At 39.5% G+C, this 20,932-nt stretch overlaps 1 protein-coding gene across 2 annotated transcripts in view; it reads left to right on the forward strand.

Annotated features, from left to right (window-relative positions):
- Window positions 1-11,137, forward strand: part of SPATA5 (spermatogenesis associated 5) — a 361,904-nt gene extending 350,767 nt beyond the window's left edge. For both annotated transcript variants that reach the window (XM_025385400.1, XM_025385401.1), the window contains exon 16: window positions 10,746-11,137. In XM_025385400.1, coding sequence (XP_025241185.1) covers window positions 10,746-10,922 — 177 coding nt within the window. In that variant the 3' untranslated portion in view covers window positions 10,923-11,137. The remainder of the gene's footprint in view (window positions 1-10,745) is intronic.
- Window positions 11,138-20,932: the final 9,795 nt, after the last annotated feature.

Genomic DNA, 20,932 nt, shown 5'->3' on the forward strand with positions numbered 1-20,932 from the left:
ATGTTATTTTTAAAACTAAAAACACTCCTTTTTATCTTATTATTATTCAATTAAAGTTAGAAACATTTAAAATCCCCACAGATGCGAATGCTAGAACAATGAAATAAAAGCTCAAGATCTTTTCTGCCCCAAAGCTCTGTGGAATAATCAATTTTATAAGTGTTTAAAAAATAAAAACTATTTGGAAGGCTGAAGCAAGAGGACTGCTCGAGCCCAGGAGTTCAAGGCCAGCCTGGGCAACATTGCAAGACCCCGTCTCCTAAAACAAATACGTAAATAAAATTTTAAAAAGCAAAAACTAGGCTTCGCCGTGCAAGTTTATAATAAAAAGTTATGCACTGAATATATACTTTAGCTATATATTTCAAAGACCTCAAGATAACGTTAAGACCAGGCATGGTGGTTCACACCTATAGTCACAACACTTGGCAGGCCAGCTGGAGAGGACCACTTGAGGCCAGGAGTTAGAGACCAGCCTGGACAACATGGTAAGACTTCATCTCTATAGAACATAAAAAAGCCAGGCGTGGTGGCACACACCTGTAGTCTTAGCTACTTGGAAAGCTGAGGCTGGAGGATCACTTGAGCCCAGGAAGTCGAGACTGCAGTGACCCATGTTCAAACTACTGCATTCCAGCCTAGGTGACAGAGAGCGACCCTGTCTTTAACAAAAACAAAGAAACCAAACCAACTTTGAATCAGCAAAATTAAGCAACCAAGTGTGTTTCCCTTCTCTAATGTCATTAAGCTTTGAGTGTTTTTACAGTAATTTTTATTTTCTTATGTATGGCATCCTAGATTGTATGACTTTAACATAATTCCAGATGGATTTATTATCATGAAGCCTATTTTGCAGACTATTCAAGCGAATTTAGCCCAAGAGCAAAAGTTAGGTAATTCCTTAAATCTGAAATCTGTCCTCCGAAATACTCACTTCTCTACTCACCGCTTAAATGGTTTTCAGCGAAGTGGCACTTTAAAAATAAGCGCTGCATGCTTTACCTCTGAATTCCCTTCTCCAACGCCATTTTACTCCCTGAGCTGCTTTCTTGGCAGTTTGGGGCACCCCTTGCTGTTTGTGCCTGTGATAGTCTGACTTCCATCTGCCGCTCTGCAGCCAGGAGCCTGCTGTGCTCCCTTCAGTCACATCTTTCATGCCTGGCCATTCAAGCACCTTTCATCAGGTCTCAATGGGCCTGGGTAAAGGGCCCTCCCCGCTGCATCCACATGAGCACATAATCTCCCAGGTAGCCTCCTCCTTGAAGCACCTCCAACGCATGTGTTCGCAAACAGCAGGACATCACTCTCTACTGGGTTCCTAATCCCTCAGACACACAGAGGAAGGAGGTCGCAAGGCCGTGAAAGTGAAAAGAAAAGCGAGGGGGCGGGTGAGCAGAGGGAACACAATGTCAGCGCCTGGGCCCTCCAGCGGCTGCTCCACAATCATCGCCAGCTGCAGCCCAATTAAGCTCAACAGGTCACAGGTGTTCCAGACAGAAGATGCTTTTAACAAAACCACTTTCTTGAAAATACCTAAGACTTTTTAAAGCACTGCAGCCCATTTCTTTTGGTAAATTCTTTAAAGCTATTTAGTACCCTTGAAATACAAAGAAGCTGAGAAATACATTTCAGCCTCAGTGGAAGGCGTGCTTGCTTCATGCAAAACAGCGGGGGCAGCAGCCAGGCTGCCGTGGCCGAGCCCAGAGACAGCATCTCTGCCAATGCGTGGAATCAGCTTGCAGCTGCAGAATAAGGACGTGAGGGTGTCTCCCTCCTCCAGCTTGGTCCCTTCTGATACTGTAGCCTGAACTGTGCAGTTCACTCACTCACGCAAGAAATTGCTGCATGGCCATGACCTTGTGTGTACTCTTAAATTACAGTCTCTAGGATGCACTTGTAGTTTTCCTATGAACTTTTAAGCAGCCCTGCCACACGCTGGTTAAACTAGGTGTATGAATTCAGCTATCAGGAACTACTTTTCATCTTCTGACACATTTTAAAGTGCTGGCTTCATTTTCTCCGCAGATCCAAGTGCTCCCTGTGCCTGCCAGAAGTGTGGGGAGGGGATGACAGAATCCAAGCAGAATTTAGGTAGCTGTTTAAGTCACCTTCGGACCTTTGTTACCCTTCCACCTTTCTTTGAGGATCTCGATAATCTCTGAGAGGCAGTTAGGAATGTAGTGGGGAAGGTCAAGTTAGAATTTCGGCATCCCTATTGGAAGGGAGTGGTTCTTAGTTCCCCTACTCTACAGGCGCACTTAGAGCGGCATCCCTTCTTCCCACGCCAGCGTGCCACTCTCATGTGTATGTTTGCCTGTTGTCATTATTGTAAACTGTTTGCAGCCAATAGCAAGGACATGCTGACACTACCCAGGTCTTATCTGGAAATGGAAGCAACTGCTTAAATTTACAATTGGGTTTCTAATCCGTCAATGCACCAGAAAAACCCTGAGTACTACTGTGAAACTGAAAAGAACACGGGAAGAGTTAAGCACAGCGGGAATGAATACCCAGAATAGGGCCCAACGTTTTTCAGCTTTTCCTTCCTGTTGATTAGTTTTTGGTAAACAGTCTTTGCCTTGACTGTTACTCTTTACCACGTCATTTTTTTAAATTATTACTGCTTGCTTAGAAACCATGTTGGTTTTAATTTTCACAATACGCCTGTTTCTGTTTTGCTAAGCTGAGCCACCTGTTTAAACTCTTCTTGTCTCATGAATTGAGGGAAAGAACCGTAGGCAATGTATAAGAGGTTTCATTTTTTTCCACAGTGAAGTAAGACATTGTTCTTATTCTTCATGGCATTCAGAATTCTGCACAATTGCCTCTTTTGCCCTTTTGCATTTAAAAGTGAGGTAATTAGATTTCCCAAGGTTCAATGGTCAAGAGCCTTCTCATCCCGCGGAGCTGCTTCCCCACACTGCTCACAAGTGGAGCTGTCTCGCGTAATCCAGTTATTGCTATATTGTTATTACAAAGGGACTGCTTTTTCAGAGAGCTAGCATAGCATGAAACTTTATACTTATATGTCTCTTTGCTTTCATTGCTAACTAACTTTTTTCCCCACATTTGAAACTAATTACTATTTTATTCAGTGTCTATGAGGATTTCTAACATTTTTGTTAAAAATCTTTTCCTTTCCTACATCTTAGGAATTCATTTCAAATATGCCTAAATCCTTCATATTGTGAGCTCCTGCCTTTGTTGTTTTATGTTTTTGTCAGATATTTGATCGTCAGATCTATTATTACTGTTGAACAAATGGAAAGAAAATTTGTGACGTGTTGGCACCAAATAAATTAGTGTCATAGCCACTGAAACAAAGGCATGTCTTCGTCCAGCCCTGACAGTGAGATCTTGGGCCCACTCTGCTAGTTTTTTGTCTCATTTTCTCATTTCCACAAGCAGGTAGTGTTTTTACCTTTGCAAAAAGGTGCATATATATTTTAAAGCTAGGGTATCAATTTTTTTTTCTTTCTTTTTCTGAGATGGGGCTTCACTCTTGTTGCCCAAGCCAGAGTGCAATGGTGCGATCTCGGCTCACTGCAACCTCTGCCTCCCGGGTTCAAGCAATTCTCCTGCCTCAGCCTCCCAAGTAGCTGGAATTACAGGCATGCACCACCATGCCTGGCTAATTTTTTGTATTTTTAGTAGAAACAGGGTTTCACCATTTTGGCCAGGCTGGTCAGGTATCAATTTTTTAGTCAAAATTGAATAAGATGAAATACTCAGATTTACAGAGCCGACCAAAACATTTCTGTTTTTACAGCCTAATAGCAAAAGCAATCTTGCTGGTAGTTGGCTAATAATTCATTTCTGTGATCTAGTCTGCAGCCTATGGGGGAAGAGGACAAGATGGTGAAGGGATTAGGGGAAAGCTTCCAAAATCCTTTTTGCCAAAGAAGTTAAAGAGCTTGAGTGACTGAGGTTTTCTTTCTAAACGAGTCAGTTTAACATTCCAGACAGTCTGTGATTCAAACTTGTCTATTCACTTATACATCTTCTCAGCAGAGTTCTTTATGGCCTCATGGGAAAAATTCAGCTGAATTCCCCCATCACTGAAACTGTTCCAGACTTTATCTACTTTTGCTTTTTGATTTTTAGAGACAGAGTCTTGCAGTGTTGCCCAGCGTGGCCTTGAACTCCCGGATTCAGATGATCCTCCCATCTTAGCCTCCTAAGTAGCATGACTACAGGCCCACACCATTACACCCAGCTCCATCTGCATTTTGAATGTGATATCAGCAGAGTGATGAGCTTGTGGTGGTCCCTGGGTTCGGTGGAGACACACACACACACACACACACACACACATCTCATTAGGTTTTCCTATAAACTTTATAGGTAGTAATGAGAAAGGTCCTAGTTTAAATTGAAGGATTTTTTCCCCTTAGTTTCTGTAGTATTCATTCCCAAATAGAGAGAGAGATGTTGGCAAATTTATCTGAAAAGACCTCACTTTTCCAAAGCTTAACACAGAAAGGAAAATCCCATAATCTTAGGTTAGTTTCATCAAGTGAGACAATAAATCGCCATTTGCATAATTTTATTTTAGCAAAGATTCCATTCTAATCCTCCAAAACAATCTACAGTCATGCGCCACATAATGACATTTCAGTCAACAATGGACCAAACACATGATGGTGGTCCCATAAGATTACAATATTATATTTTTGCTGTACCTTTTCTATGTTTAGATACACAAATACTTACCATTGCATTACAGTTGCCCGCCTACAGTATTCAGTAACATGCTGTACAGGTGTGTAGTGTAGGAGCAATAGGATAGACTCTATAGCCTAGTGTGGAATGGGCTATTACCATCTAGATTTGTGTAAGGACACTATCTACACAACAATGAAAGCACCTAACAATGCACTTCTCAGAACATATCCCTGTTGTTGAGCAACACATGACTATATGTTACTACACTGTTTGTAAATTTTCTGAAGTCGTGCTCAATTCCAATGCAGTTTTATTTTCTATGACAGTACAACAAAGAAGGTCCTGTTCCTGTGGGATATATTTTGATACCTAAGAAAGCATCTCTCAAATATAACAAAAGCATAGTTGTATTCTTGCTAGAATTTCTAATTAATGTTAGAAATTAGTTCTACAGAAAGAACTAAATGCAGGGTAGTGCTCCAAACTGAAAACATAGCTTGAGATGAACATATATCACAGTATTAAACAATTTTAGTTATTTACTTTCTCTTCATTCCAAGAACTTAAGAAGACCTGACAACATCTAGATCAGGGGTTTCCACCTCCAGGCCATGCACCAGTACTAGTCTATGGCATGTTAGGAACCAGGCCACGCAGCAGGAGGTGAGCAGTGGGCAAGCGAGCATTATCATCTGAACTCCACCTCCTGTCAGATCAGTGGCGGCATTAGATCCTCATAGGCGTGGGAACCCTATTGTGAACTGTGCATGCGAGGGATCTAGGTTGTGCACTCCTTATGAGAATCTAATGCCTGATGATCTGAGGTGGAACAAATTCATTCTGAAACCACCCCCACTCCCCCACCCCCTGTCCATGGAAAAACTGTCTTCCACGAAACCAGTCCCTGGTGCTAAAAAGGTTGGGGACTACTTACCTAGATTGTATGAAACATAAGTAATAAAAATACTGTAGATTGGCCATATCTGGGAAAGATGCACATAGCACACATCTTTTTGAAAATGTACTTGTAGTTAAGTAACTATTCAGTTCAGCAAACATACCTTGACTATTTACATATCCAGAGCACAAGTGCCTTGGCTGCTGCCACTGTTGCTGCCCTTTGACTCCATTAAACACACTGGCCTTCCTTCTGTCCCCCGGGCCTCTCCCCATCTTCTCAGAAACACAAAGAATATGTTTATTCCTTGTGTTTCTGTCCTCCACCCCCTTCCTTTTCCTATTTTGGAACAGGGGAGAGCAAAAGTAAAAAGCTATGCTAATAAGCAAGAGCCATAATGTGCCCTGAGTGAGTTGTTTGGTATCTCCCAAAGTATGTGCCAAAGATCACCAGTAACCCATTTACAGATATTCTGCCAGAAATAGGAAGGGAAGAGTTCTATGGGAAACAATGAGTGTCATTGTCCATTCTGGCTGCTATAACAAAATAACTTAGAATGGGCAATTTATAAATAATACAAATTTATTGCTCACACTTCTGAAAACTGGGAAGTCCAAGATCAAGGTGCCAGCAGATTTGGTGTCCGGTGAGGGCCTATTCCTCATAGACATACCTTCTAGCTGTGTCCTCACATGGTGGAAGGAGCCAACCAGCTCCATCAGGCTTCTTTTGTAAGGGTACTAATTCTGTCAATGAGCACAGAACCCTCACAACCTAATCACCTCCCACAGGCCTCGCTTCTTAATACTAGTAGCATTGGAGATTAAGTTTCAACATATAAATTTTGGAGAAAAACATTCAGACCATTCCATTGGCTTAAAGAAAATCAAACTGATCATCATTACTGGCCTTTGTAAAACCTTTAAAATTCTATTGTGCACCATGGGGAACAGAATATGTACAGGTTAAGTGTCACTAATCTGAAATCCACAATGCTCCAAAATTCACAACTTTTAAGTTGTGAATAACACACAAAAGAAATGCTCATTGGAGCATTTTGGATTTCAAATTTTCAGATTACAAATGTTCAACCAATAAGTAAAATGCAGATATTCCAAAATATGTAACATGTCTAGTCCCAGGCATTTCAGATAAGGAATAATCAACCTGTATAGTGTTGCCTAAAACTTATTTGACCATGGAACACTTCTGAACAGACACTGATTTCTTAAGGGAAATGCTGGCATGGGCCATGAGAAGAACAGGAGAGCTGCACTTTTCTTGGGAGGTGTTATGTCATATCTTGGAACTCAGGCCACAGTAAGTGGCTCCCAGAGCAAATAGAAACCAGCCATCATGGACATCCTAAGAATTGATCTGTTTCCAGATCTACCATTTTATTTGGGGTAGGAGAAAAGAACCAATAATCCAGTCAATGCTTTTGCTTTTGGAATTTCTACTAAGAAGCCTTTTCATGAGGAAAAAATAAAAACAAAAGGAACTTTTAGGAGTTGCGCTCTGTCAGCTGCTTGTGCATCAGCTGCTTGTGGATTTGGTTCAGAGCTTTAGAGAGGACTGGCATTGACTAGCTTTCACTGTCATTGTGGCCCACATGACTTTGAAAACACTATCATTGTTAATTTTAGTTATATTTGATGGTAGAATTATTATTTTTTAAAAAAATTTCTCCCATCTACTGAGGCTAGTTCAATGTAATCCGTGTTTTCTTCTTCCCACCTTGCTGTTTTTCTGCTCGTTTTATTACCGCTAGTCCTTTTCCTTACCTGTATGCATATCTCAGTTCTCTTCTTCACACTTTGGTTTCCAAAGCTGTAATTTATTCCTTCTCTCCACACTAAAGCCCTTTCCATTTGCCTCCCTGACAGTACTTCTAATACCATGGCACACACGGCATTTAACTTATGTGCATCCACTACTGGTTTGTGAGCATGGGAAGACAGGTGCTAAGTCTTAGACATGCCTGGATCTTCCACCTGGCTTCATATAGTTATCGCACAGAGTAGCTATTCACTGGATGTTGATTAATGAAAGAATGACTGGCTAATTATTTGTAGTGTCCTGTTTACATTTCCCTCAGTTACTGGCTGTATATTGCTAAGTAAATGTGATAGGAAAGTAAGAGTGGCAGAAGAAGATGACCTTATTGACTAGTTCTTCAGAGCATCCTTTATAAATAAATAAAAATAAACAGAGTAATATGTATTGAAGCAAGTGTTGAATTCAGGCAGTGTTTCTCCCACCCTAGGACATACAGACAGCTGCAGTCCTTCCTCTACACAGAAGAAGACACGTTCACATGAGGTCCTTGAGTACCCATGTTTCTCTTTTCATTAACTCTCAAAAGTTCTCTAGGTCATCCCTATCTAATCCAAACATTAGTGATCTGGTCAAAACTCTGTCCAAGTTTTCTATATCTCACAGTTTCATAGTTCTCCAAGCTAGATGGAATGGTTTATTAAGAGTCAGGGGAGTACTAAATATAGTAGGAGAATTTTTTCTCAAATGTTGACATATACTAGAGGCCCCAAGTTACAAACATCCACACTTCAAGTGCTCACTACTTCTCTAACCATAACTGATCACTAATACCTGCTTTGTCACTACCATGTAAGCTACCACAAAACAACAATTTATAGCTCATAGAAAAATCTATAGAAGCAGGCCGAGCGTGGTAGCTCACGCCTGTAATCCCAGCACTTTGGGAGGCTGAGGCGGGCGGATCGCGAGGTTAGGAGATCGAGACCATCCTGGCTAATATGGTGTAACCTCGTCTCTACTAAAAATACCAAAAATTTACCCAGTCGTGGTGGGGGGGTGCCTGTAGTCCCAGCTACTCAGGAGGCTGAGGCAGAAGAATCGCTTGAACCCAGGAGGTGGAGGTTGCAGTGAGCCAAGATTGCACCACTGCACTCCAGCCTGGTGACAGAACGAGACTCTGTCTCAAAAAAGAGAAAAATCTATAGAAGCAAATGTGAAGGAAAGAAAGTGGATCTTCTAAGAGGAATTGCCCAGGGGAACTGACCCTAAGGACAGCCTTCTAGGCCCTAATGATATAACACTTCCCACTACCTACATTTATTTACCACGCTGGGTTAGGCTTCCTGAGGTTCCAGTGATTACAGGAGTACAATCATTTCTTCTTCTGCCAGTTTGATTACTTTGTGTTGAGAGTGGAAGCCTATCTGACAATTGGTTCCCTTCCTCAGATATGCCAGCTGGGCAAACCACCCATCTAGCCATGTGAACCAAAACCCAGAAACTTTGAGAGGTTCCAGGCAGCCTTTTGGTTAGCTCTCCTTTTCTCAACCCCCTTCTTTTTCCACGCCCCACCCCAGCCACCATGGTACACACACTCATCTGACCACTCTATTGGATGTGTTTCCATCTGACTTTACATATACCCCTATTAGCAAGACCACTGCTGTGCAAAAACAGGGAGACATCAGTCATATAGCAAATGAATTAGTACAGTAATTAGTATTTGTGCACTCACATAGTAGGTGCTCAATAAATGTTTCCAACCATTATGTGCCAGGCTCTGTATTCTCTGAGGGAGTCTCAGCTATGAGGTTGGGGGAGGTATGCAGGAGACAGAAAGAGAGCTCCGCCACCTGGCAGGAAATGTAGTGCTCTTTGCCTCTTCCAGTGATTCTTCAGCCTTTGTAGCCTTGCAACCATTGCTTCAAATTCTTGTCCGGATGAAAGAAGTGCTGCTCAGAGAGGTGTGGGAGGGGACTCTTCCCACTTGGTCCCTTCACCTCCCTTTGTAGAGATCCCCTTAGAACACAGTGGAACCATCGGATAGCCAGTTTACCATGCTGGGCATTTCACAGGCTTTTACTGTGCTTATTAATTATCACATTCTTGTTTTCAAAAGAGCTCTTTTTGCACCAGAACATGTGATAAAGTGGTTTTACTAATCCCTTGAAGTTTTGTTTTTTCCTTCAACAAGATGATAGCCACTCTCTTTTTTCAGAAAAACATTAACATGCATAACCACTATAGTTAACTTCAGTGCTCATTAATGAAGCCCAGAACTAATAGTTACATTGTGGTAATTTGACAAAGCCATCTAAATCTATGCATGTTTTTGAAAGCTCCCTAAACATGCTGCTAAATCCCCTAAAAAGCTACTAAACTGCTTTGGCAGCCATTAGCCTAGCATAAGCAGAGGAACTCTTTTCAGTGAGTGAACAAACAGAGAAAATATGCTGAATGGCTGGACAAATGTGTTTCAGCTGGCCCTTTCATTTACCGATATAAGGGCGCAGTCAATATCAATCACTGTTTTCCCTGTTGCCCTGAAAATCACAATATCTCTTTTCATCCCCCAAGCTCTTTTCACTACCATAATGTGTCTTTAGAATGACACTGGCATCAGCCTGCTTCCGCTGTCTGAAGTCCAGAAAGCTTAAAAACACATTTCAGGATTCTTGAACCTTCCTCCCCTTCCGTTTTCCTACTGCCTCCTCCCTCCTCCCTCTGCATCCATTCCGCCCCCTCCCCAGATTCTTTTCAATTCTTCCAGCTTTCCTGGCTGAGTAAACAGCATTCACTTCTCTGTTCTAATGCAGCTCTCCAAAGTAAATGTTGACAACCCTATCTGATATTCCTGAGATTTAAGAACTCATTAAAGAGATACACATAAAGAAATGCTTTTACATGTGGGTAATACATCAAAGGTTGAAAGGAATGTGGAAACTGCTATGACACGGTGTGTTGATGAGCAGGGCCTCACTCTGTATCAGAATATCTCCCCGCTCTGCCCTCCCTTGACCATTGGCTCCTGCCTCCCCCCACCACATAGACACATGCATCCTTTGCTATCCCATGTTAAAAGTATGTGCGTGCACAGCTACCTACCCTTACAGTTAAGAGCAAATGCCCTTAAAAGAAAATGCCACTTCTTAGATATCTTTTGGCACTCCTGGTTCTGAGTACTTAATACATTGCTTTGGGATGAAGGAAAGAACAGAATGCTCTGTATATGATTACCTTTTATCTTTTTGAAAACTTGAGTGGACTAATTCTTGCAGATAAATTTTAGCGATGGGCATTTAGTTGTAGATGTTACCACAGATGAATATTTGGAATATTATGTTTCTAAAAGAGTATTGATTGTTTTCTACCTCCTTTGTTTACTTATTTTTTAAAAATTCAGATTGTAGCCGTCTGCAGAGAGGCAGCTCTTCTGGCTCTGGAAGAAGACATTCAAGCCAATCTCATCATGAAAAGACATTTCACTCAGGCCTTGAGCACTGTGACACCTAGAATTCCTGAGTCATTGAGACGTTTTTATGAAGATTATCAAGAGAAGAGTGGGCTGCATACACTCTGAGAAAATATATATATTCAAAATGATGAAAATCCTTTCCAGAGAAAATTTGTTTCTTTTTAAAATTTTTTGAGAGTGTTAAAAAAAATTTTTACTCGGCAAAATGTTTGAAGTATATTCAGTAGAATTTAGGGGCTTTGGTTCTTACAGGTTTTCAACTCATGTAAGTACAGTGACAATATCTCTGAGCATAAGTTTCAATCAGTTTTATCTGGAAATTTGTGGTGCGGTTTAAAAATCAAATGTTTAGCGTTTTCATTTGTGACCTAGTCTGTTCATCCCATGAAGCGATTTCTTTTTCCAGAATCTGTTTGAGTGTCTTTCTAAAAATCTGTTTTTGAGTGTCTTTCTAAAATGCCAAACGTGTTGGCATCAGTTTTATACAGGGATATAAAAAAATGTATGTGGATAAATTTTTTTTAATCTTTATTTTTGAAGGCCAGTCAGTAATTTGGCCCAATGTGCCAGCCAGGCTTATGTGGCCTTGTTTTCAAATATGCATATATGTGTTATTAAAATTCACAGATGCATTTTTGCTTTAGTCTTCTTAATCTCTACCTATGGCCAAAAAAATTTTTTGAGAGATATTTTGAAGAATACAATGCCCTTTGAAAGTTAGAAAACAAAATGTAAGTGTAAGCCCACTCTAAGCCTAGAGCAGTAGGCTTGGGATTTTGTTGTTGTTGTTTTGTCTTGTTTTTTTGTTTGTTTGTTTGTTTTTGAGACAGAGTCTCACTCTGTCACCTAAGCTGGAGTGCAGTGGCACGATCTCAGCTCACTGCAACCTCCGCCTCCTGAGTTCAAGCAATTCTCCTGCCTCAACCTCCTGAGTAGCTGGGATTACAAGCGTGCACCACCACACGCAGCTAATTTTTGTATTTTTAGTAGAGACAGCATTTCACCATGTTGGCCAGGCTGGTCTCGAACTGCTGGCCTCAGGTGATCCACCCACCTCAGCCTCCCAAAGTACTGGGATTATAGGCGTGAGCCACTGCACCTGGTCAGGTTATTTTTCTTTTTAATAAAATGCTATTAATAAATCATATGATGCACTCATGTTTTTACTTAACATATTTTCAGGGTACTAGTAAACTTTTTAGTTCAAAGATAGACCAAATTGTACTCTTTTTTTTTTTTTTTTTTTTTTTTTTTGAGACAGGAGTCTTGCTGCCCTGTTGCCCAGGCTGAACTGCAATGGCGCTATCTAGGCTCACTACAAACTCTGTCTCCTGGGTTTACTTATGCCATTCTCCTGCCACAGCCTCCCGAGTAGCTGGGACTACAGGTGCCCGCCACCATGGCTGGCTAATTTTTATTTTTATTTTGTATTTTTAGTAGAGATGGGGTTTCACCATGTTAGCCAGGATGATCTCGCTCTCCTGACCTCGTGATCCGCCCGCCTCGGCCTCCTGAAGTGCTGGGATTACAGGCATGAGCCACCGCTCCCAGCTGCCAAATTGTACTCTTAAGCATATTACGTTGCATTCTAAATATGTATATTTATGCTTCTTATTGTTTATCCTCAGGATTTCTTCACACTTTATTACTTCATAAATACTCTTGAAAAAGCTTTCAGAAAGTGATTCTCTGACTTCAGATCAGAAACTGGCAATGGGAAGAATGTGCACTTAAACTTGATCGCTGTAGCTCTTTGAAAATTCCCAGAAAGACAGATCAGACAAGAAATACCTGATTATCAAAATAATGGGCTATACAGTTTTGTAGTGATATATGTTCCTTGTTGTTTGTTTGTTTGTTTGTTTGGAGACAGGGTCTTGTTCTGTCACCCAGGCTGGAATGCAGTGGCACAGTCATAGCTCACTACAGCTTCAAACTCCTGGAGCTCAAGTGATCCTCCTGACTCAGCCTCCTGAATAGCTAGGAAAACAGGTGCACACCACCATGTCTGGCTAATTTTTTTTTTTAAACAGAGAGAGTCTTGCTGTGTTGTCCAGGCTGGTCTCCAACTCCTGGCCGCGGGTGACCCTCCTGCCTCAGCTTCCCAAAGTGCTGAGATTACAGGTGTAAGCCACCATGCCCAGCCTGTGGTGACATCTATTCTAAAGTCACATCTCAAATATTTCATCCTCAAATATATTTACATCCTCAAAAATACCAGATTTTCAAGACAACACTGGTTTACCAGTACATAAACCCACCCAGGGGTCAAAGAATATTACCATTTAAAACTGTGTTGTCAAATACAATAACCATTAATTATATCTGACCATTTTAATTAAATTAATTAAAATTAAATAATATTTATGAACTAGTTTATCAGACATATCAGCCACATTTCAAATGCTTAGTAGCCACATATGGCAAGGGTCTGCCTCGCTGGAGAGAGTAGAAAACATTCCCATCATTCAGAAGGTTCTCTTGGACGCTGCAGATCTGGAAAATAAGACTTCCATATCGAAATAAATACAACCTCAAAACTTTTATGCTCTCTGTTCCCTTTAGTTGTTATTTACATAGAAAATCATGAAAAGAGAGAGGACCTTACCTTCTTCCCTATTAAATATATGGCTAAGGGCATAAGAAAATAAGAGGAAAACTTATCCCTCAGGGCCTAAACAAGAAAATGAAAGAAATCTCATTCCCAATAAAATAAAAACCAGAAGCTTGAAATGACCCTGGGGCAGGAGGCTGGGTGGTGGGGAGGAGGCTAGCAGTCCCAATCAACAACTTTAGATATTAATGGCCACTCAAAGCCCTCAGCCCATATAACATGAAGTTACAACTGAGCTCTGCACATAATGCTCAAGCTCTTTAATAACCAACACTCTCAGCACAAGGGTAGACAAGAAAAGAAAAATCTCCTGCTGGCCAGGAAGACCACAAGGAGCCTTTCTGACTTAGCCTGTGCTTTTGATTTTTAAAACATTTTTAAAAAGAGGCCTCTCGAGGCCGGGCGCGGTGGTTCACGCCTGTAATCCCAGCACTTTGGGAGGCCAAGGCGGGCAGATCATGAGGTCAGGAGATCAAGACCATCCTGGCTAACACGGTGAAACCCCGTCTCTACTAAAAATTCAAAAAATTAACTGGGCATGGTGGCGGGCGCCTGTAGTCCCAGCTACACCGGAGGCTGAGGCAGGAAAATGGCATGAACCCGGGAGGCAGAGCTTGCAGTGAGCTGAGATCTCGCCACTGCACTCCAGCCTGGGCGACAGAAGGAGACTCCATCTCAAAAAGAAAAAAAAAGAGGCCTCTCTGAGAATTCTGACTATGAGCTTACCTGCCCATGGCTTCAGGATTTGAATTCACACTGCCTTCAAATTCATGAAACCTCAAAACCTACAAATTAACTTAAAAACGTGGAGCCAACCTACAAATGCCCTGGAGGTAACTAGCACTTGCACTAGTTAGAGGAATGTATCCTCATCTCACAGGATTCCAAAAGCTAATGCCCAGCTTACCAAGGGCTTGTAATCTCACAGGATGTGAAGCAGTGGGGCCTCAGATCTGCTGATGGGAGCATAGATTGGTACAACCACTTTGGAAGGCAACTAGCTATCTAGCAATGTTGAAGACCCTACAATCTAATGGTTCTCCTAGGTGCATATCCCAGAGCAAGTCTCACATTGGTGCAGTAAGATAGCGAACAGGAAAGTTCATAGTACTATTATTTTTAAGTAGTAAGAACCTGGAAACAATCTAAATATCCATCAATAATAGATTCATATGATAGGCATACAATGGAATACTGTGGCAATAAAAAATACTTGGAGCTACATATGAAATAGGGATGAAACAGATGAACAAAGAATAATGTTTTAGAAGAATATGATATTTAAAATTTGAAGCATGAAAAATATATGTTTATGGGGGCATATATAGTGGAAGAATAAATGAAAAGAAAAGCACCAAATACTGGCAAAGAATTTCCTCAGGGGAGAAAAGTCAAGCTGCTTCAATTGTGTCAGTAATGTTTCATCTCTTAAGGTGGACGATGGGAATATAGGTGCTGATTTAATATAGTCTGTACTCTTTGTGTACCTAAATATTTCATGATAATTTTTTAAAGATGGGCCTTAAACCAATACAGTCATACCATTTAACTCAGTTCCATGAATTTACAATGCAATCCACAGTGCCCACAACCCCATGTTTCTAGAAAATCAGGAGTACTGGGTACAATGGAATAAAATGCAAGAAGGCAAATAAGAGATCAGGCTTTTAGGACCTAGGAAACAAATTGAGAGAAATTTGTTGCTGAAAGTAATGTCTAGATGACACTCTCATTACCTGACAGGATGGGAGACATTATGTCTGGGAATAAGACATCTATTTCCATAGCACTTTAGCCCTGCAAAGGAATTGGAAGTTACGAATTTTTAAAGATTTTAGAATATTATATCTTTAGTCTCTCATAAGCCAGTTATTTATATCTCCACATAGCCCATTATTACCATTGAAAAGGCATGCAATTCTTCTATTTGAAGCTTGTTCCTTTTTTACAAAAGAACTGGTAAAAATCTGAGTCACACAAAAGAGCAGGTCAGGTGTCACTAATAACAGTTTACCTCAGCTTCATCTCTATGAAGGTTTTACTTCTAATCCCAGAGTCTCATGTTTATGTATTTACAAGAGTGTATGAAAGCTGGGCATGTTGGCACACACCAGTAGTCCCAGCTACTCAGGGGGTTGAGGTGAGAGGATCACTTGAGCTCAGGAGTTTGAATCCAGCCTGGTCAATGTAGCGAGATCCTATCTCTTGAAAATAAAAAAAAAAGGAAAACAGTATATGATCCTATTATTTAGGTTTGTGTGTGATAGAATACATGGTATGTAGTTCACAGAAAATTTAAGTTCAGCAAGGAAAGAAAATGGCCAGCTTCCTGTCTTAGGAAGACAATTTACTTTTTGGCCTCTGTTTGGTCGAAAGTTTGCCTTTGATCCAGATTCTTTCGGATGTCAGGGATATTCACATTGACATGTCTTTTCAGTGTTCCAGGAGATTTTAGTTTGAATAGTACAATTTTTTCTTCTTACGACAAAACTTAGAGCGGCTTCTAACTTATTTCTTCATGGCCAAGAAACTATCCTAACTTAGCTTGATAAATATTTAGTTCTGTCTTATTTCTAATGTGTAAAACAGGTTTTAAAAATAATATATAGATTTTGCATTTATAAAAAAAGATTTAATTTATAGAACCAAACTTGAACATATGTTTAATTTAGCCTAATCAGAAGGTTACAGAAAAAGTTGCTGTAAAGATAGAATAAAAGTGTTGTACTAGTCTGTTTTTACTGAAGTTCCAGAATGTGAGGTTATTAGAGTCTTGGCTTATTGTGTCATGTTTTCCTGAATGCTTCCTTTGATGATGAGCACACAGCAAAGCATCCTTTGATATTATGTATGGATTAAATTAACACTGGTTTCCAAATGTGGTCCACATAGAAATTCTAATGTTACAAAATTGCCTTTCTTCCTTGGATTTTCATTATAACAGTTGTGTGCATACATAGACCTTTTACCTAATGTCTTTATCAAATATACCCCTTACTCCAATAAATTTTAGCAGAAAGAGATGTTACAGGGTTTTGAGAGTCCTACAAAATCATATGGAAATTTGTAGACTCCTCTTTCAGGATTTAGTGATAAACATTTCTGGAAGGATGGTTCCTTTTTCAGGATTTAGTAATAAACATTTCTGGAAAGATAGTTAAGTGTCACACCCACACACAGCAAAACCCAAGGATATGAAAATTAAAAACAAAAATGTAAACATAGAATTCATCTATGCTTAAAATAGGGAACAAATATAACACATATTACAGATTTCAATTTTGGACCAACTTAAAAAGGATCCAGGAAGTTTTACATGTACTGTGCTTGACAACACATTCAATGTAATAGGAAATACCTTGTTTACTTGGTTTCAATACACCATCAATTGTAAGCCTCACTATTTAAAAACATCTTCTTCTAGAAAAAAGATAAAGTACTATAATATTGATTTGCATGTTAGTAGTATTACATACTGATTCCAGAAACATTAAAATGTGAACAATATGTACAATAAAAATCGATGAAATACAGTTAAATGCAAAGGAAATTGACATGTAATAATACATTCAAATATTTTATCATACACCCACAGCCATTTAAATATTACTTGCACCCAACATAATTATAGGCAATAAGAAAATTGCAACAAGCAAATAGGAGAATTAAAGATACTGAATGCAGATTATTTTGGGGCAATGAATAATCACAAAGCGAAATATCCCAAATGAAAATAGCAGGGGAACTATGCCAAAAATGTGGGGCGAGGGGGAAGGTTGGGAGGAGGAGAGAAACAAAACATCAAAAGAAAGCTGGGGTACATTTGGAAGAAGGAACATTTTCTGAGGAAAGAGGAAAAAAGTTTAGAATACAATGGCTTTGAAGTCTCAAAAAAAGTTAAGAAAACATGGATGATGTGATTCAGAAGATAAAATAATTGAGTCAGATTTAAAGAGAATTAACAGCAAAGGAAAAGGATTAGGAAGAAAAATAATACTCTAATGTAGCCTTTGATTCAGAAGTTCCACATCAAACCATTTATCATTCAGATATACTTCCATAATTACCAAATGATATGTATAAAAATTTTTCATTACAGCTTTGTTAAAATATTCGACACAATTCAATTATCCATAAGGGCTATGTAAATAAAGTATGGTACATCCATATAATGGAACATTATGCTGCTATAAAAAAGAAAAAGTTATGACCTAGTATAGACATTATCTCCAAGATACAGTGGATCTGAATACTAACTAATAACAAATATGTTTAAACTCTGCAAATAGAGAATGCACATCATTTTATACTCATGATACATATAACTATAGGGTACATGCACACACGTATATAACAATGTATTTGCTAAAGTAGATATGGTGCAGAATGTACTTTATAACTACCATGACATAAAACTAAAGTAATGTAGAAACAACAATTACAACAAAAATCAACCAATTAAAAGCTCAAAACTAATTTTTAAGTGATTCCTTAAAGAAGAAATCGACATCAAAATTGGAGAATATCTAGAAAATAATAATGAAAGTACTGTATGTTAAAATCTACGGGCCACAATTAACATTCTACACAGGATAATTTGTACACCTGAACGCTTTCCTTAATAGAATAAGATTAACCGAATTAAGCATTCTACTAAAAACTTACATTTTTTAAAAAACTACACAACCTCAAAAAAATGTAAAAGCTGAAATCAATAAATTAAAAAACAGTAGAAGTGGTCAGTCCAACAGCTCATTCTTTGAAAAACAAACTCTAAAACAAAACAAATCATTCTTTTTGTGTTCGACAGAATGATCCTCCAAGTATGTCCATGTCCTAATCCTCAGAACCTATGCATGTGTTTGTTATGTAGCCTTCAGATGGCAAAAGGAACTTTGCAGATGTGATTACATTAAGGATCTTGATAGGAGATTCGCCTTAATTTTTCTAGTAGGCCCAGTGTAGTCACAAGGATCCTTATGAGGGAAAGATGGAGGCAAGAGAATCAGTCAATGAAGCGAAGGTCAGAGAGAGAGATTTGAAGATGCTCCACAGCTGGATTTGAGGATGGAGAAAGTGCCCACAAGCCAAAGAAAGCAGGTGGCCTCTGGAAGCTGGAAAAGTCTAGGAAAGGGATTCTTCCCTAATGCTTCTAAACCACAGCTCTACCAACATCTTGATTTCAGCCCCATTTTATAGACTCATTCCAGACTTCTGACCTCCAGAACTGTGAGATAATACATTTGTGTTTTAATCCACTAATTTGTGATATGTTACAGCAGAAATTGAAAATTACTACACTTTCTAGATTGCTTTTTAAAAGATAACAAAAACATCTGTAGCATTTTGATATACCAATGACAATCAAGCTGAGAATCAAATCGAGAACACAATCCCATTCACAATAGCTACAAAGAAAAAGTAAAATATCTAGGAAGATACTTAACCAAGAAGGTGAAAAATCTCCACAAGAAAAACTACAAAACACTGATGAAAGAAATCATAGATGATACAAACAGATAGGGAAAATGCCATATTCATAGATTGGAAGAATTAATATTGTGAAAATGACCATACTGCCCAAAGCAATCTACAGACACAGTGCAATCCCTATCAAAATGCCAACATCATTTTTCACAGAATTAGAACAATCTTAAAATTAATATGTAACCAAAAAGGAGCCCAAATAGCCAAAGCAATCTTAAGCAAAAAGAACAAAGCTGCTGGCATCACATTATCTGACCTCAAACTATACTACAAGGATATAGTAACCAAAACAGCATAATATTGGTATAAAAACAGATGAATGGAACAGAATAGAGAACTCAGAAATAAAGCCACATATCTTTGATAAAGCCAACAATCTTTGACAAAGCTGACAAAAACATACACTGGAGAAAGGACACCCTTTTCAGTAAATGGTGCTGGGAAAATTGGATTGCCATATGTGTAAGAGTGAAATTGGACCCCTACCTCTCACCATATACAAAAACCAACTCAAGGTGGGTCACAGACTTAAATGTGAGACCTGATACTGTAAAAATACCAGAAGAAAACCTAGGGAAATTTGCTGGACATTGGTCTAGGCAAAGAATTCATGACTAAGACCTCAAAAGCACAAGCAAGAAAAACAAAAATAGACATACGGGACTTAAGTAAACTAAAAGGCTTCTGCAGAACAAAAGGACAGAGTGAACAAACATTCTGAAGAATGGGAGAAAATATTTGCAAACTATGTATCCAGCAGAGAACTGATACTCAGAATTTACAAGGAACTCAAATAACAACAGCAACAAAATAACCCCATTTAAAAGTGGGCAAACTGGTGGGAATATAAACTAGTACAACCACTATGATCCAGCAATCTCACTAGTGGATATCTACCCAAAGGAAAATAAATCATTATACGAAAAAGATACTTGCTCATGCATGTTTACAGCAGCATAATTCGCAATTGCAAAAATGTGGGACCAACCAAAATGCCCATCAATCAACGAGTGGATAAAGAAACTGTGGGAGGTGTGTGTGTGTGTGTGTGTGTGTATGTATATACCATGGAATACTGCTCAGCCATAAAAAGGATTGAATTAATGGCATTCAAAGCAACCTGGATGGGATTGCAGACTGTTATTCTAAGTGAAGTAACTCAGGAATGGAAAACGAAACATCATATGTTCTCACTTATAAGTGGGAGCTAAGCTATGAGGATGAAAAAGCATAAGAATCACACAGTGGACTTTGGGGACTCAGGAGGAAAGGATGGGAAGGGGGTGAGCAATAAAAGACTACAAATTGGGTTCAGTGTATACTGCTTGGGAAATGGGTGCACCAAAATCCCACAAATCACTGAAGAACTTATGTAACCAAATACTACCTGTTTCCCAAAAACCTATGGAAATAAAAAATTTTAAAAATAAATAAAAAGTGAGCAAAGAACATGAATAGACATTTTTCAAAAAAAAAAGAGAAATGATCAACAACCATATGAAAAAATGCTCAACACCACTAATCATCAGAGAACTCCAAATTAAAACCACAATGAGATATCATCTTACCCCAGTCAGAATGGCTATTATTAAAAAGAAAAAAAAGGCCGGGCGCGGTGGCTCAAGCCTGTAATCCCAGCACTTTGGGAGGCCGAGACGGGCGGATCACGAGGTCAGCAGATCGAGACCATCCTGGCTAACCCGGTGAAACCCCGTCTCTACTAAAAAATACAAAAAACTAGCCGGGTGAGGTGGCGGGCGCCTGTAGTCCCAGCTACTCGGGAGGCTGAGGCAGGAGAATGGCGTAAACCCGGGAGGCGGAGCTTGCAGTGAACTGAGATCCGGCCACTGCACTCCAGCCTGGGCGACAGAGCGAGACTCCGTCTCAAAAAAAAAAAAAAAAAAAGAAAAAGAAAAAAAAAAGACATTGGTGAGGCTGCTTATACACTGTTGCTGGGAATATAAATTAGTATGTCTGTGGAAAACAGTATGGAGATTTCTGAAAGAACTGAAAG

This window comes from Theropithecus gelada, chromosome 5, assembly GCF_003255815.1.
Source record: "Theropithecus gelada isolate Dixy chromosome 5, Tgel_1.0, whole genome shotgun sequence".
Classification (NCBI taxonomy): Eukaryota; Metazoa; Chordata; class Mammalia; order Primates; family Cercopithecidae; genus Theropithecus; species Theropithecus gelada.